Source organism: Chinchilla lanigera, unplaced genomic scaffold, assembly GCF_000276665.1.
Source record: "Chinchilla lanigera isolate Chin_1 unplaced genomic scaffold, ChiLan1.0 scaffold00026, whole genome shotgun sequence".
Lineage (NCBI taxonomy): Eukaryota > Metazoa > Chordata > Mammalia > Rodentia > Chinchillidae > Chinchilla > Chinchilla lanigera.
Window position 1 is genome coordinate 20,656,902 of NW_004955427.1, and position 18,472 is coordinate 20,675,373.

Sequence of the window (18,472 nt, forward strand, 5' to 3'; positions counted from 1 at the left end):
TTATTATCTTTAATGGTTTGAGCAATCTTTCATTCTTACATCTGATAATATGAGCAATGTAGTTGAGGCTAGCGCTATGCAATGTAACAACCAGTGTTGATTTGTATTAATTTGTCTTGAGACCTTGTATCACTTTGAATGTTCTTGCTTTGATTTGTTTATATTCGTGATACTGGTATGCTGCTACTGTTCTATTTTTTTGTTTATTTGTTTCTCATGTACTACTCTCTTTAAAATAAAAAATAAATAAATAAATAAGCAAAATCATCCCAGATAACCCACCTCCCCCCAAAAAAAGAATAGAATTCAGAGGTTACAAACTCAGGTGCAGAATAGTTCAACAAAATAAGGATGTGGGAAATTTTGGGACTGATAAGAGTGTATTTTATTTTTAAAACAACTAGAGACACTTTATGGTGGGTTAAGTGATCAAAACCTTTAATTATTTTGAATACCAGCATACTGGTTTACGCTGCTGAAATATTTTAGGTTTCATTATTTTGCACTGGATTCACCCTGTAATTATTTTTAAGTAATACGTCAACCATTACTTTTTTCTACTCTTTTTGCTGTTCATTAGAATCTTTCATGTAGGTGCCAGAATGATATGGAAACAGTTTCTTTTTAAAAATTGAGGCTGAATTTTTAAAAGAAGAGCCATACAACTTGTCATGTTTTTAATTTTAAAATGATTTACTGAAACAAGCTAATATAAATAAAAACCCGCAGGCACCAACTAGCCTGCTTGAGTCTGTGTGTAATGGAATATAACTAATAAAACTTTTGTGCATCTGTAAATGAAGGGGAAAAATAGTATGTCACTCGGCTATGGTGGACAGGATTCATATAAGGGCTCAGATATGATTTGGGAAAGTGTATTTAGTGTCATGCTGTGTGGGAAACACAAGATCCTCAGGCCCCTAGGCCCTCCCTTTGTGTGGGCCAGAGCCACAAGTTACTTGGGGTCGAGATAAAAACTAAAATGCCTGTGCCTCTGGAGGAGAAAATGTTCTCCCCTCACAAAACCTTAAAAACTTGCTTGGCTAGACTTTCACAATATGGGAAAGTGGCCAAAGGCCTTATAGATTAAAATAAAATGTCCCGGCCTTGTAGAAAATAAAATGTCCCAAGCAGTCTTATGATGGTGTGACAACTTTCTGCTTCTCATGCTTTAAAAAAATAAAATAACAACAGACCTTGGTTTATAGAGCACACCTAAAACAGACTGTCAAAAAAACAATTACTTGGCTCAATATATACTCATATGTTATCTAAAAAACTATACTTATATGCTATAAAACTTCTTACAAAATAAACTTCAATATACAATTACAGTTACAAACTTGGCTCTTGCTGCTCTGCATCCCCTGTGTCCTGGTTTTGTGTGTGCCTCTACCCCGGGCCCCGAGTACAGCAGACACTCACAATGCTGTTAAAAAGAACTGCAGTATCTGTCAATCTCCTCGTGTTGCAGGAATTTCTCTTTGCTCTGTGATTCAAACCAGTTTGAGTCATACAAACATTTTCTAAACTTCTATTGTGTCACTGTAAGAAATCTTTCAACAGTGAAAACAGTAATTAAGTATATATTAATGTTTAAGAAGTCTAAAGATATATACTTGCTATAATCTATAATATGTATAATATTGCATTTACTTATGATCATTTATGCTCTTGCATGGAAAATTATCAAGGTACTTCAAAAGGAATTTTATGACTTGATGCTCATAAAAGACTGGTAAACTAGATAGACAAAAAATATATAATTTTTATTACAAATCCACTAAAACCCAGCAAAATTTATCAGTTTTTCTCAAAGTAATATAACATATAAATGACAGAGATGAGAATCAACCCAGTTAGTTTGGTCAGTTTCTAGGGTCTATTTTATTGGAAGAATAGAACCCTGTGTGAATTAGAAGAACATTTAGCTGGATAATTTTTGATGTTGTTTTCATTACTTACTCCTGAGGATGGCAGTGTGGTAGAGTGGAAAAAAGACTGAGAGTATACAGTTTGTAGACATGAGTCAGTGTAATTATAAAGCAACATGGAACTTATGTAAAGTAAATAAAACAATATTCTTACAACTACAGTATTTTATGTTTAGCCTAGGAAGCAAAAAGCACAGACTTAACAATTGTACAGGACATGTTAGAAATGGATAGAAGTGAGTTCATACATACCTAATGACGATATGTACTTAAGATATACATATAAATTCCTGCTTAGAACTACTTTCATTAATCAGAAAATCTAGGTAATAAGTTATTTTCTTTTAATAAGTATTTTTCTTTTAATAAGTGGGGCAAAATACAGTGCAAAAAGTAAGGAAATTATTATTTTGTTACTGAAAGTTATATTTCTTTATATCTACTATGCTGTCAATATTTTAGATATATGGAGATTATTTTAACTTTTTTCTTTTTAATTAATTAAATTAACTTATTTAATTTGAATCTTAATTAAGAAAATTAATTTGGATTATAATAAGCATTATTTTATTCAAACAAAGACATCATATTACATACCTAGGCATTCATGGCTATTGAAGTGGGACATTTTTTGAGTTAGGTCCCACTTGTGTTATAAAAAGATTTTATGTCATATTTCTATAAAAGCATAAGATTTAAAGAGCAGAATGGATAAACATGACCTTAAAAAACTGCTAATAAAGTATAATAGCAGATCATCCATATTTTTTACATTAACAGGTCATGGTTATACTAAGTCAGTCTATCCTGTATAAATGCAAGACTTCTTTCCTTACTTTAAACTACCAATTGCTGCCTGGGCTTCCCAAACCTTGGCAATACTTTCCAGTAATATTTAATTTATAGATAAGAATAGTCATACTTTTGATACATTCTAGCCGCATCTCTTTCTCTCTTTCCCTCTTTCTCCCTCTCTCTTTCTCTCTCTCTCTCTTAGAGTTGCATTTGGAAACTGCAATGGGTTGGCTGTGGTGGATTTTATACAGAAGACAGTACTGTTAAGCATGGGGACCATTGACCTATATAGATCAAGTGACTTATACCAGCGACAGCCACGGTCTCCTAGAAAGAACAAGCAGTTCATTACAGGTAGGAGATAAAACAAGATGGGTTATGAACTTCATTTATTCATCTGTTTTCTTATTTTCAGATTTGTCTTCTTTGATGCTATTCAAATACATGGTAATATAAACTCAACATGACTTATAATACCATGTAAGTAAAATGCATTGGGCAGAAATAAAGTAGAATCTTTGAAAAGTAAGAGAGGTGTTAAAAGTCAATTTGGTGTTGAAGTTAGGAAGCATCTGAAGTTCGTTAGTTTGAATTTCTAAGAAATAACATAAAATAATAAATTATGAAATGTAAAAATGGTATTAAAATCAGTGTTCTCTAGATGAAAATGCTGCTTACAACTTTCTTGTTATAAATAGGGCCCCTTTTAAAAGATAATTTAAGACCATTTACTCCTCTTAATTTTATAAATAGCTACATGTTGTAACTATCACCTTTTCTTAATGGATGATAATTTTATTGGAAATGTTTTCAGAAATACAATAAATATTAGTAATCTTTTAAACATGCCATGAAAGCTGCCATTCATTTTTGACAGGACAAATAAATTGATTTATTTATTCATAAAAGGAAAGAAACTTAAGGTTAATTTGGACATAATGAAAAATTTTGATGTGCTAAATTATCTAAAATTTTACTGGAATTTTAATATAAGTCCATATAGTACACTTTGTAAATATTGCCAAAATTCTGTGTATTTTTTTAGTTCACTGAAGTAAAAATTAAACAAAAGCTTTGCAGATGAAAATGTTTGTATAGTAATCTGTATTAATTTAGACAATTTTTAAAATTTTCTATTCTGTTTTATTTAAAACAGTCAACTGTATATTTAGGCCTTTTCCTGAACATACCCATGGAAAGAATATTTCACAATAAAAATTAAAATTTTACATGATGGTAGTTCTTATTTTCCAAAATGCAGTTACACAAATTTAACATTTGAATGTGATAGTAAATCAATTTTTCTTTTGGACTAATTAAATTTGATACAATGAAATTTTTCTTTGTTAACCTTTCTTTTGTTAATTCTAATACTTTCCAATTGCTAGTTTAGACCCTCCTCAGGGACACAAAATTTCTCCTACAGAACCTGAGGACTTTTTTTAGGAATCTCAACTTTTACCAATATTTTAGAAGAGCTAAAAATTTAAAGTTCTACATGCTCTGTTTTCACCAGTACTCGCTTTTGAAAGAACAAAATAGTAAAAATGGTGTATAAATGTACCATCAGATTCCCTCATGACTGGGAAAAAGAAGGTTGATTTTTGAAAGTTCACAGTTTCTAGAGTAAGAAGATATATCAGAGGGTAGTAAGGCATCATTTGCAGTGCTGAAAACACCAATTCAATCAAAGCAGTTTTGAATCAGGCCAAGGATATAGCTCAATGGCACAAGCTCTGCCTGGCAAGTGTAAAGTCCTGAGTTCAATTCCTGGTACCAAAAAAAAAAAAGTTTTGAATCATCTGACAGAATCAAAGCTACATGCTGGATGTGTACAGTATGGTGAAAAAATGAACTTTTTCTTCATAGAAAAACTAATTTAATTGTAACTTGTAGTCTTACAAATTAGGGCTACAGTTTAGAATTTTGAGGACTTTAAAACAGGAAAAACTATCACTAACTTGGTCTGTATTATACAAGTTAACTCCAATGAGTACTCATTTTATATTCTAAAATGAAGTGTTAAAGCCTAAAATCCCTCAGGGTACTTTTTAATTGCTGGAAGATTAAAAATGATCATTTTTATGTTAATGAAGTAATTTATACACATTACAGTCCAAGTAAGTGTACATATAAGAAAAACATGCCATCATTTTCTATATTTGATTAAATAAAACTGCTACAGCATTTTCATCACTCATCTATCATCTCTTTCTAATTGATTTATTTTTTTAATACCTCCTTTCTAATTTGATTACCTAATCTTGCTGCAATTTCTTCATCTTGGCTGTTCTAGATTCTGGTATGATATCACTTCCTTTCACTTTAGACTATTTTTCTCTCTTTCCTGTGCCTGCTGCTGATGCTGGTGTTCTGGCATGTTCCAAAGACAACTTTTGCATGCGTGGCCTGTCTAACTTTTATCCTGATTTAACGAAACGGATCCGTACTTCCTATCAGAGTAAGTTCTATAAAGGTTAGGCAAATAGCATTTTTGAGTTGTAATGCTTGACTTAAATTCATCTATCCGTGCTCAGTAATGTGTTTTTTTAAAAACACATTCAACATGCATGCAAATTTTTGTTTTGTTATGTAAATGCAACCTGACAGTTTCAAAATAATTACATATGCATTTCAAATCATTACTGTCACGAACTCATTCACTCATACTTTTTGTTTCAGTGTTTATTTCAAACTATGCAGACTATGTCCTTTCAGTCAAAGAATCACTGTCTTTTGTTTTGAGGAGTAAGAGCTATGGTGTCTTTATAAATTTTTTAAAAACCTACTAGACCATATGAATAGTAAATTAGTCATTTCTTATTTTGGAAACCTTGTACTTTTGTCGATTTTATAACATTTTTCTAACCAGTGCCACAATATTTGTTTTTAACTAAATTCTTAATTTCAGATATTTTTTATTAAAAGACAATACCCAAGTCCACATTTTCATACATTAATTTTAGGTACCAAACACTCTGAACAGAGAAACTAAGGTCATAAATGAGATGTTGCATATTAACATTCTTATGGTAGCAAATGCATATCTAAAGATGGCTGGAGTAAGCAATTCTAAAAACAGGTACAGAAAGTGCGAGGATTAAGGTTGTTTGTGACTAGAAGTGTAGATCATACTAGTGACAAGGATAAAATGTTTTGACATGAAAAACATTTGTATTATGTTAATATATTATGTAGAAAATTAAGTTTCTTATGAATATATACAAGATGGCCTTATCTTTGTATAAACTATGCATGCGTATATACATTGTATGCATGTATATATACACATATGTTCATACATGTGTGTTGTTTGTAACCTCAATTTTTTCAGACCTCATCAGTTTGTATATACTAATGGAATCGCATCAGTTATAAAACCTAAAATTTTACTGGTTTGTACTCCTAATTTAAATTGCCTCTCTGAAATCCTTAAAATTATAGTTTAATGCCCAATAATATTTTGCCCACAAATATTGTCTAATTTTCAACTCTACCAGTGAACCCATTTGGGGTTATATCCTACCATCTCACTGATACATGTCTTGGCTTCTGGTGCTCTTAAAAAAGAAATTTATTAGATACTTGGATATTTCTTGACATTTAAAAGTTACGTAAATTTTAGTTTTCATAGTTTTATTTTCCACATAACCACACTCAAAAATTCATTTGCATCTTTTCAATGTCTACTTTCATACTACAGTGGCAGAGTTAAGTAGTTGCAATAAAAAGCACATAGCACACAAAGCCTGAAATATTTATTATCATGTTCTTAACATTAAAAATTTATTGATGGCTGTCCTATAGAGTACCATTCTTTTAGACCCATCTCCTACAACTACATAAAGGGTTTCAGCCAAAACCTTAACTATAAATAGTCTCCAGAAGATTTGAATTCCAATTTAGTCCTCTGAAGCTAGAATCCCTCTATGTTGTGTGTGTATGTGCATTCATACGCAGTGCAGTAGAAAACTTTCTAGAATTTAAGATTGGATTTTACAAATTTATTCTTTTAGCTTTATTATATATTCTAATTTTTCTATAGTAAATATGTAGTGCTTTTCAGGTAAAAAGATAAATTACGGACTGAGGAGAAGGAATAAAAGAATTCTACAGTGCTGTCCAGGTTATAAAGGTTAAAAAATTTTGAGAAATGATCAATAACTTTATACTGTCTGCAGAAAAAATATCAAAGCTTTTATACCTTTCTTCACGGTCCTCCAAAATATTATTCCTGTCTACAATCCAAGAGGATATCTTTACATTTCTATAAAAAATACTCCCCTTAAGCCAACTGTTTGAATCTTACTACCCTTATGATTTATTCATATCATCTCTCTAGAAATGCCCTGCTGAAAGTTGACTTTGTTCTGCCATCAGAGCCCTGCTGTGCTAATTTGTTTGCTGAAATGCGTGCAGTTGCTGCAGTGTACAGACATGTACGCAGTAGTGCCTGCAATGTCTTGATTCATTTGTATGGCTACTTCTTTTTATGTTTATTCTCTACCTTTATAAATGCATGGCAAGAATTTCAAGAACACATCAATTAAAGATTTTTGAATTTGAATTTAAAAAATAATAGTAAGACAAAAAAGAAGGGAGTATAACCTCTACATCCAGCACAAGTTATAAGCTTACTAGATAAGTGATAATAGAACACAGTATGATAGCAGGTGCTTTTCTCTCCCATGCACAGCCAGGGAGATTTTCAAATTTCATAAATGAAAGGACAACTAACTTTTGTCATCACTGAGCTCACTAGAATTTTGCAAACCAAACATAATTTATTTAACCAGAGTTCTAAAATGTGAAGACAAAAGCAAAAATCAAGTCATTCTAAGGATTCTCCATGTTTCTACCAGTGGTCTCCATAGAGATCATATAAGCCCTGGTATGTGAAATCACATGTCCTGAAGTTTTCTTTTGATGATTAGTATTATATGTTATATAAAGAAACTAATTATTTAATGCTTCAAAATTATACTCTAGAGTTTGCTTTTTAGAATAACTTGTATTAAAACTTTGTTTAAAATTTAACTACTGGCTAATATAATCTGGTTATATTTGTATCATCTCATATTACTATAGAAAAGACTTGCAATCTTTTCATGATTGCTTCTTGCCAGAAAAGTCTACTCATTATGCTTGTTTAGAGAGACAGAACTAGTTTCTATTAAGGGTCCATTCTATTCTCAGATTGTGTGAGGCAATTTGACTTAATTTTCTATTATTTAAGGAACATTATAACCCTTTGAGATAGATATTTACTATTAGAATCTTGTACAGGTTGAAAATTAAGTTGAAAATGATTAAATTACTGTCTTAAAATAAGAACAAATTTATGCCTGACACTATTGACTCTCTATAGTTTCCACCTTATGATCTCTAATTGCCTTTTAAAGTTTTGTGTACAGTGGAAACAAAATCCCTTACTCTATAATCAGAAAGCATTTCTCCACAGTTTTTACCCACTGTTAATGAAATAACATTTACAAATGAAGCAATTCAAACTCATTTTTCCCATATTTTAAGTGAAGGTACTAAACAAAGTGCTCTGTGAAGGTCCCTTATATCTCTAAACTTTTTTTACGTTCTATTTTATCAGCTTTGCTTTTTAAAATGACATGACATCCTATTTTGAACCTAATGCTTTTACATTCTGAAGAAACATCTTGATTTCAGTCTTCCTGGGCTTTTTATTGTTTATCACTTTGGTTAGACTCCAATAAGTTGCCTTCTCTAAACCATTTAATTCTCATCTGCAAATCTTTCATATCATAAAATAATGAAATTGTAGGCTTGAAAGAAAATTTTCATATTTTAGACATTATTTGTAAAGGCAATGAAATACTTTTGAAAGACATAGCAGACTTGTAGTGAGAAGACTTAGATCAAGTTCTACTTTTTCTACTTATTAACTACCTATTAATATATAGTTCTAAGGAAGAAATGTAACTCATTCTTTCTTCCCATATAAAGTAAAGTAAAAATTATAATCTTTGCCTTCTTGTGGAACGTGCATATAAATGTTTATAAAAGTACTTCTATAAATATTAGATGTTTATTATTACATATGGTAAAACAAAGGCACAGAAAAGGTAAATAACTTTCCTATCATAAACAATGTACCAGAAAGATAGGGCTAAATGTCAGTTACCTCAATGTGTAGTGTGTAACTCATGATAATGACAGAAATTTTACTAATTAAAAGCTGATCATATATCTTTTGAGTTAAAGGAAGTTTGAAAATATTTTTAAGGTAGCAGTGTCTGAAAAAATTTGCTTTTATATCAATTTCTATTTATGTAACAGAGAATTCTTTGGAAAATCTCAAGCCCAACTATGGCTATTTTCTTTCTTCCATAAAGTTTTTTGTTTTAGTTTAAGGAAAGATAGCATGTCCTGAAACACAAAACAGCAAAATAAAGAAGGAATTAAAGAAAAGAAAAGAAAAAGAGATCTAACAAAGAGGGCAAATAAATGTTTTTAATTGAGTAGAGATAGCCCAAAATAGAAGACAAATAAAACAAAGACTTCAGAAAAGAGGGAATATCTTAAGGGAAAAAAAGCAAAATACTAAACTGTAAATAGGGGAAAACCTTGAAAGACTATTGGACAACTACTAGGTCAGACATTTCTTGTAGCCATTAAGTGCACAATGATAAGTGAAGCAACTATGGCCTTTTTTCCATTTATCATAGACAATATACAGATAAATAAATCTGTAGGTATACTGTTATAATTGAAAAAATTGTAATTAACAATGCTGTGATAGAGAAAAAATGAGGTAAGAGGGTAAAGTCAAACCTATTTTTCAGTATGGCCAGGGAAAACCTATCTAAGGAGAAAATTCTTAGGTGAAACTTTGTAAGATGAGACAGAACCAGTTAATAGGGTAGAGTAATGGGTAACAGGATTCATCTCCTGTCTGCAAAAACTAAAAAAAAAAAAGAAAAAGAAAAAGACAAAAAACTTTTTTAAGACACAAGACCTAAACCAATTTTTAAAAATTATATCTGACAGATGGGAACAGCAGAAATAAACCCTATAATCACCTTTTACACCTATCCATTGTAAAAGTTGCTAGACTATAGAAAAGGAGGGAAACCCAGATGGAAACTGGTCATCTCCCTGAGCTGTACAACTGGAGATGAGAAACCAGGGGAGCCAAAGCAGCTACAACTAATGAAATAATTCTAGTGATTTATAGATTTTATTCACAAAGAAAAAATTCTAGCAATCAGCGGAGCTTACCCATCAAGCAAAGTACTGATCAGCACATATATCCAAAGCTACCAGGATCAAGTAAAGAACCATGTAGAATAATTAAAGGAAACAGTGCCCAGCACTTCTTTCTCAAAGGAAATAGTGTCTGTTAACCACCAATCAGACTAGAAAATATTTATAACTCACATCTAACTCTATTCAAAATTGCAATGGAGATGCTAGCAAATAACAAAAAGAAAAAAATGACAAAAAAATAAATTTATTCAGATTGTTTAGGATGAATTTAAATAATGTTTATTAATAGACAACTGTACTGACTATAAAGAAAATCTAATGAAATCCTAAAGGAAAAAAAAGCTCCCCAGATTGAAATGTGAATTTAAGAAAGTGTAAGTTATAATGTCATTATACAAAACTCAGTTGAATTTCTGTATACTCACAACAAACCAACCAGAATTAACTTTTTAAGTATACTATTTACAATAGTACAAAAAATGAGACAGCTGTAAATGAGACAACAGGTGTGAAAGATTCACACATTGAAACCATCAAAACATTGCTTAGAAAAGTTTTTTTAGATAAAAGTAAATATAGTTGTACCACATTCACATTTTAGAAGACTTGATATTATTGATATGTCAGTTCAGTTCAAATCAATCTGTAATTTCACTGTTGAATATCTGTAAAAATCTAGCAGACATTTTTCTACAAATCAATAAACTGATCCTAAAGTCCATGAAGAAATGCACAGGATTAGTAACACCACAAACAGCTTTAAAAAAAAAGAAGATACTGGAGAACTAATACTTATTTCAAAGTTTAATTTAAAAGTAGGATTATCAAGGGTTTGGTAGTAAGAATAAGGTTTGGTACTAAGTAGTAATAATAAATAGGTCATGGGGTTATAATAAAAACTCAAGAAATAGACTAACATGTATATGGGCAACTGATTTTCAACAAATTTGTAAAGACAGTTAGCTGGAGAAAGAAATATTCTTTTCTACAAACAGTGCTTCAACAGTTGGATATCCTGCTTAGCATGGTGCTGCATGCCTGTAATCCCAGCAATTAGGAGGCTGAGGCAAGAGGATCATTATGAGTTTGAAGCCAGCTTGGACTACATTATGTGACCGTGTCTCAAGAAAAGAAAACAAAACAAACAAACAACAACAAAAATCGGATATCCTCGTGTAAAAGAAAAAAATAACTTTTGATCCATAGTCTATACTAAGTTAAAAAAACTAACAATGTATCATGAGATTAAGTTAAATACTAACAGTATAAATCTAAAAAAGAGCAAAGAAAAACTTTGCTTACCTTGGATTAGCTAAAACTTTCTCTGATAAGATGCAGAATAGAAATTTTAGATAATCCACACTCCAAAGTAAAAATTTCTGCCCTTTAGACTTATGAGAATGAAAATTTGAAGCCACAGACTAGGAGAAAGTACCTGCAAAGTGTATATCTGATAAAGAACTTATATTTAGAATATAAAAAATTATTAAAACTCAAAATAACCAAATAAAATGGGTAATAGATTTTTAAAATTTATTTTAAGAATAAAAGAAGGAAAACATATTAACAAACAGACATCCATTTATAAAACAGCATAAGAATAATACACACAATACAGAGTTACAGACAAAGTGGTAGGAAATTAATAATTGTTGTTGTATTGCATATTGATATCTTCAAAGTGGTTTCTCAGGAAAACAAATAGAGACATGCAAGATTGATCAAATAATTAATCATTAACTATTCCTTTCAGTAAAGCGATAGAAGTCAGTAGTAGAACTATGTTAGCTATCCTGTATATACATGCATACATAATTTTCCCTTCTTTCTTTTCTCTGTTCCCTCACCCCAGTTGCTCTTTACCTTTGAGCATTTTCCTTTCATTTCACAATGTCTGTCATACTTCCTAATTTTTATTCACTCTTTCAGGTTCTTACAATATGTGCACCCATTACAGTAGTGCAATTTGTAATTGCTAAATTGTGGAAGCAACCCAAATGTCCATCCACTGAGGAATGGATAAAAAATTGTGGTACTTTTATATAGTGGAATATTACTCAGCTATAAAGAAAGATAAACTCGAGGCTTTTATAGATAAATGGTCACAACTAGAAACCATACTCAGAAATGAAATATACCAGACCTTCATGGATAATAGAGTTTTAGTAAACAGTTCACAAAAGAATGAATACAGATGCTAAATAAATATATAAAATATATTTTAAAAATATTTATCATTAAGAAATGCAAATTAAAGATGTAAGGTGATATACATTTATTAGAGTAGCTAAAATTAAAAAGAATGATCATACCAAGTGCTGGAAAGTATGTGAAGGTGCTAGATTTCTCGTTTCTTGAAGTATTAGATGCACACCTATGATGTGATCTACCTGTTTTACTCCTATTTCCCTACAGTAACAGAGAAAAGTATGTATATTCATACAAAGGCATTCATAGCAGCTTTATTTGTAATAGTTAAAATGGAAACAACCCAAATTTTTCATAGTTCAACAGATAAGCTAATTGTACTCTATATAATGATGCAACAGCAATAAAAATTTATACACTGTTGAAAAATGATGCAGCATGGATGAATCCCAAATAATTATACTGAGTAAAGGAAACCAGGGAAAAGCATACATACTGTTGATTCTATTTATATGAAATTTGAAGAAATAAAAACTAATACACAATATGTAATACATAAACTAATACTTAAAGCTGCTAAATTCATGATGGCTGGAAGCAGATCAGGGCAACTGTGCCAAAGATGAATGAATGAGGGACCATATATAATACCCCAGACCATGCCTCCATGACTCACCCAGATACATCTAGGTGGGAGCTTTACTAACATGTTAGGTGTTTCTTAATCTAGTGAAGCTGCTAAGAAAGGAAATGATAAAGATCATAACATAGAGTAGATTAAAAAACCACAAGACAGTCCTTTAAAAATATAAACAAAGTCTATTAAATCTCTAATGAGATAGATCCAGAAAAAGTAAGCATGCATTATCAATATCAAGAATGAAAAAGGGATTATGACAGTGGATTCTACAGACATTAAAAAGAACAAAGTAACATTATCAACAACTGTATGCCTAGAAATTTTTATTTAGATAAAATTAAGACATGTTCTGAAAAGCAAAACTTACCAAAACTGACACCCAAAACATTGGAAAATATACGTAACTTTCATTAAAATTTTTTTCATTCAAATTAAATAACAACCTCACAGAAAACTGTAGGCCCCAGATGTCTTCATTGATTAACCCCATCAAACATTGCGGGGGAAGTAACATTAATATTATGCAAACATTTCTACAAAATAGAAAAAGAGAAAACTCTTTCCAATTATTTATCTCAGGCCAAATCATTTCCTCAGTTGAATAAGTCCTGCCTGTGTAAAACCTACTGATAATATTACATTTGATTGTGAAATACTCAATGCTCCCTGCTAAAATTGGTAAGAAGAGAGGGATGTCCACTCATCATTATTTAGAATTTTATTTAATGATTTCATAAGGCTAAAAAGCAAGACAAAAAAAATATGCCTAAAGATTATAGGTGAAATGTTAAATCTCTGTATTTGCCAATTATATGATGTATGTAAAGAAATTAAAGGAATCTATAAGAAAACTGCAAAAATAAGTGAATTTAGCAAGATTAAAGAATACATGTCAATATACAAAAATTAATCTCTTACATAATGGCAGCCAGTAACTGGGAAATAAACTGTTTAAAATATTATAAAATAGACTCCTAGATCGCAGCCTGAAGAGCATCATGGACCCATGAACCCCTTCTTCAGGAAGGAAAAATAAACATTTAAAGTCAAAAAAATTATTTTAAGGTCATACAACCAATAAATGAATATGTAAGGAAACATATTGAAACTTAAAAGTAAGAATCTGCCCCACTTGAGTTTTATCCTACTCTATTTCTCTTCCTCTTCCAAATTGCCAGCATTTTTCTTTTTCTCCAAATCCAGGTAGAAGAGGACAAATTCCTAGTGTGACCAAAATGTCATAGGATCCATTCTCATGTTCCACACATGACCAAGCTCTATCTCAGACATGACCTACAAAAAGGTTGAGATCTGATTGCTCTTACCCCATCTTTCTCATAGAGCATAAATTTCCTGCCAGAATTTATTAGCTGAAAAGATCAGAAGTTACCCACTGTCTTGGTTACTTATCTCTCATTGCTGGGACAAAATACCTGATGCCCAAAATTAAGGAAGGAAAGGTTTATTTCGCTTACAGTTTGTAGAAGTTTCAGTCCATACTTGGCAGATTATAAGGCAGAGTGGCACATGGCAGAGGGCTACAGCTCATGGCTGCAGAACACAGCCAAATCAACAAGCACAAAAGCCAGGAATAGCCACAAGCAGCCTCTTGCTCTCCCTTACATATGCAAACTATCCACCCCAGGGCAGGTGTAGCTCTCACACCCATAATCAATCAAACTCTAAAAGCCTGCCCCGTGACCGCATGAGGCTTTAGGGGAACACACATACACAAACCATAACACCCACCTTTGCCTGGGGCTCAGAGTAGTGGCTCAGAGGTTTTGCCTGGGAAGAGGGTCTCTGCAAGAACAGAGGTCTGAAATTCTTCCTAAATGTACTGATTGTATTTCAAACAGAGAGGGAAGAAGACCAAGCCTAAGGGCATTCTCAAAGTAAATTTAATGGTAATATATTAAATAGTAAATTTAATGGTAATAAAATTACAGGAGGTGAAAGCTTTTCTTGGATTAGAGCAAAACTAAATTATTGTTAGTAGTTTGCCAATGAAAATGAACGAAAAAGATAGCAAAGGAGAACCTGCATGGGATTTAAACAAATCTCAGTCTGGCCTACAAAATGACCCATGACCTAATTTAATTAGATCAAATGCTGTACAATATCACAGCGCACTATAAAAGCAATAGCACAGTTAGCTGTTTTATGAAGCCTAAGAATAATATGGGATATTAACCACTGGTCAATTTAACAGAGAGATTTAGGAAACAGATGTAACAGCAATCCTAGCTATAATTATTGCTATCTTAGAGTCTCTGTACAAACTCAGAAGCGAGCACCTTCAAAAAAGCAACACAAGTTCTTCACAATATAGAGGAAATAAACATCACCAAAATCATCTAACCATGTCACTAAACAAACAAGCAAATGATAATAAGGGGAGGAGAACAAGAAGCTACTATCCACAATTGTATATTACCTAAAATGTTCAGTTCTTAACAGAATGTTTTGAGATATGCAAAGAAATAAGAAAGTATGATAAAAAAAAAAACACAGGATAAAAATAGAAGTTGCCTATGAGTGCACCCAGATGTTAGATTTAAAAGACCAAGACCTGATATAAGCCATCATGAAAATGTTTAAAGATCTAAAATTTACTAAAAGAAGGGAAGCTCGGATGTCAAAATCTCATAAGTAGAAAATATTAATCATGATATAGAATAAAAACCAAGTGGAAGTTCTGGAATTCTAAGAAAAACTCACTAGTGGAAATCAAAGTAGATTTGAAGTGAGTATCAAAACAGGAGAATTGAAAATTTGAGTCCTGCTTGATAACATAGTAAAACTGTCTCAAAAATAAAATATAAAAAGAGCTGAAGGTGTAATAGAGTACTTGACTATCATGAATGAGGACCTGAGTTCAACTCCAGTTACTGTACCATATAAACACATAGATTTGAACTGTCACAAATAAGAACCAGGGTACTCAAAATGAGATTGATACAGACATTGCATTCTAAATAATAGAGAAAAAAACATGAAAAAAATAAGGTCTCAGAGAACTGTGGGGCAAAATTAAGTGTGCCACTGTATACATAATATACTGGAAGAGAGATTAAGAAAGAAGAAAATATTTAAAGAGATAATGACTAAAAACTGTCCTAATTCAATGAAAATCATTACTCAGAAAGTTCAACAAACTCTAGGATAAATTTTTTAAAAACCATAAGCAGACATATCAAAGTAAGTAGCAAAGAGAAAATCTTGAAAGCCATAAAAGAATAATGATTTGTCACATACAAGGGAATTTCAATAAGATGAGTAGCTATTTGGAAATAATAGAGACCAGAAGTGATTGTGTTGACATACTCAAAGTAGTAAAAAAAAAAAAAAAAAAAAAAGTCAATATTATGTTAATAATTCCCTGAGTTACTGTGGGCTGATAATTCCTGCAATCTCCCAAATAAGTAGACAGCAAAGGCTTAAGTAAATGAGACAACTGAAATCAATTCAGAGCTCCAGGAGGGTCCAACTCTATTACTAAATTCATGATTCTCTGAGTTAAGACCCTGACTTCTAATGAGGGGACACTGAAGAAAATGCAGGAATCTGGGCAGGACTTGGGAACCATATTATATTAATTTAGGAAAACTATGTTTTCTACAGGAAGGCCTTCACTGCAGGAGTGAGATGCCTGTAGCTACAGTCTCTTTTTAGTTAATTGAGGTTGGAGCCAAAAGTCTTCAGCTGTGGCCTTGTCTTGTCCTTTGAGGCCTCATGGCTTTACCCACCTTTACAGGTCTCAGTAGGAACTGGTAACTCACAAATAAACATGGAAAGCCAGTTGGTTAATATTAAATTCTGCTCAGAGCTGCTACATAGTGGTCTCTATCAAGTCAAGAATATACCCAAAGAAACAAAGAGCACTTTTAAGGTAATTATGCAAGTATGAAAGACTGCATAAATGCATATTTCTTTTCTTCACTGATCTTAAAGGGGATTTATGCAACACTATGCAGGAATGTAATTGTTATTGTGCCATCTGTAACATAGAAATGCAGTATCTTTGTCAATAGTAACACAAAGAAGGGAGGAGGAGTAAGGTTGTATTTGATTAAACAAATGACATCAGATCGTAATGTAGGAAATATATTATTTACTTTCTTAACTTTTATAAAAGGAATAGACTTATATGAGGTAATAATTACATTTTATACCATGTTTTATAGGTTTGTAACATGTGTAGATAAATATACTAACAGTAGCATATAAGAAGGAATAGAACTCAAAGATTAATGTTTCTATATCTCACTGAAATTAAGTTAGTATCTTTCTAAAGTTGATTGTGATATCTGAAGGTCCTGCAGCAACCAACAAGACAACTAGAAGAAACATTGTGAAAGATACATTGAAGGAATTAAAATGTCACACTTAAAAATATTCACTTAATGCCAAACAAGTAAATAATGACAGACTAGAAGAATAAACAGTAGTAAAGGATATAGGAAACCAAAAGGAAAATGATAGATATAATACAAATATATCAATAACATTAAATATTACATGATTGAATAATCAAATCAAAAGACATGGATTACGAGACTAAATGTTTTAAAAATTCAGATTTATGTTTATGGTATGTCAGAGACATACTTTAGTTTCAAAGATACAAATAAATTGAAAGTAGGATAGAAAAAGATTGTGCAAACAGGGCTGGAGATATAGCTCAGTGGTAGACTGCTTACCTAGAATGCATCACACCCTGGGCTTAATCTCCAGTACCATAAATAAATAAATTTTTAAAAATCATGCAAATATTTAGTAACCAATATTAGACAAAATAGTCTTTAAAGAAAAAATTGTTGCTAGAAATAGAGGGGCATTTTAGTAACAATTATATAGTAACAATTATAAACATATATGCACCTTACAAGACTTAGAAAATATACAAAGCAATACCTGATAGAATCAAAAGGAACAAAAAAATTGAACAATTGATTGAAATTGGAATGCACTACTTGTAACAATGGATAAAATACTAGGCAGAAGAGCAAAAAGGAAATAGAAAACAAAGAATTCCACTTCTAAGACCTCCATTTTGAAGTCTACAAAACATTAGAAGAAAATTTTTTGCATGTCATTTAACTAGAGGGGAATACAATAATTAAGGATTGGAAGACTCAATTTGTAAAAGGTGTTTATCATATATATATAGAGAGAGAGAGAGAGCAAGAGAGAGACAGAGACAGAGAGAGAATAATCCAAAACTCTGGCATATCTTTTACAGAAATTGATAAAGTGATTTTAAAATTTATATGGAAATGCAAAGGATCCAGTAATTTAAAAAACATTTGGAATAGAAGAAAAAAGTTTGAGTATTTCTCTACCTGATTTTAAGAGATGCTGTAAAACTACAGTAGCTGTGATAATGTGCTAATAAAAAATTAATAACCAATGATTAGAGAATACAGAGTCCAGAAAGAGACCCATTGTTTTATGGAATCCATAAAAACAATTAAAAAATCTCTTGCAATAAATAATCATTTAACAAATGGGCAATCATTTGAGGGGGAAAATGGACCTTAATCTCTTCCTCATGCTATAATCAAACATTACCTTGGCATATATGATAGACCTAAAAATAAAAGCTAAAAATTAGAAAGATTCTAGAGGACAACATAGAATAACATTTTCATGATCAGGAGGTTGACAATGATTACTTTGCAATAAAAAGGAAATCGCAATGAAAGGAAAA

The 18,472-nt window shown here is 31.4% G+C and overlaps 1 protein-coding gene across 9 annotated transcripts in view; it reads left to right on the forward strand.

The window, feature by feature from the left end:
- The window catches only part of Stxbp5l (syntaxin binding protein 5-like), a 369,984-nt gene that overhangs the window by 266,842 nt on the left and 84,670 nt on the right, over positions 1–18,472 (forward strand). For 6 of the 9 annotated variants that reach the window (XM_005386478.1, XM_005386477.1, XM_005386476.2 and 3 more), the window contains exons 19-20: positions 2,932–3,083; positions 5,119–5,190. In XM_005386478.1, the coding sequence (XP_005386535.1) occupies positions 2,932–3,083; positions 5,119–5,190 (224 nt within the window). The remainder of the gene's footprint in view (positions 1–2,931; positions 3,084–5,118; positions 5,191–18,472) is intronic. The other 3 variants (XM_005386481.2, XM_013515230.1, XM_005386483.2) reach the window with 1 other exon arrangement.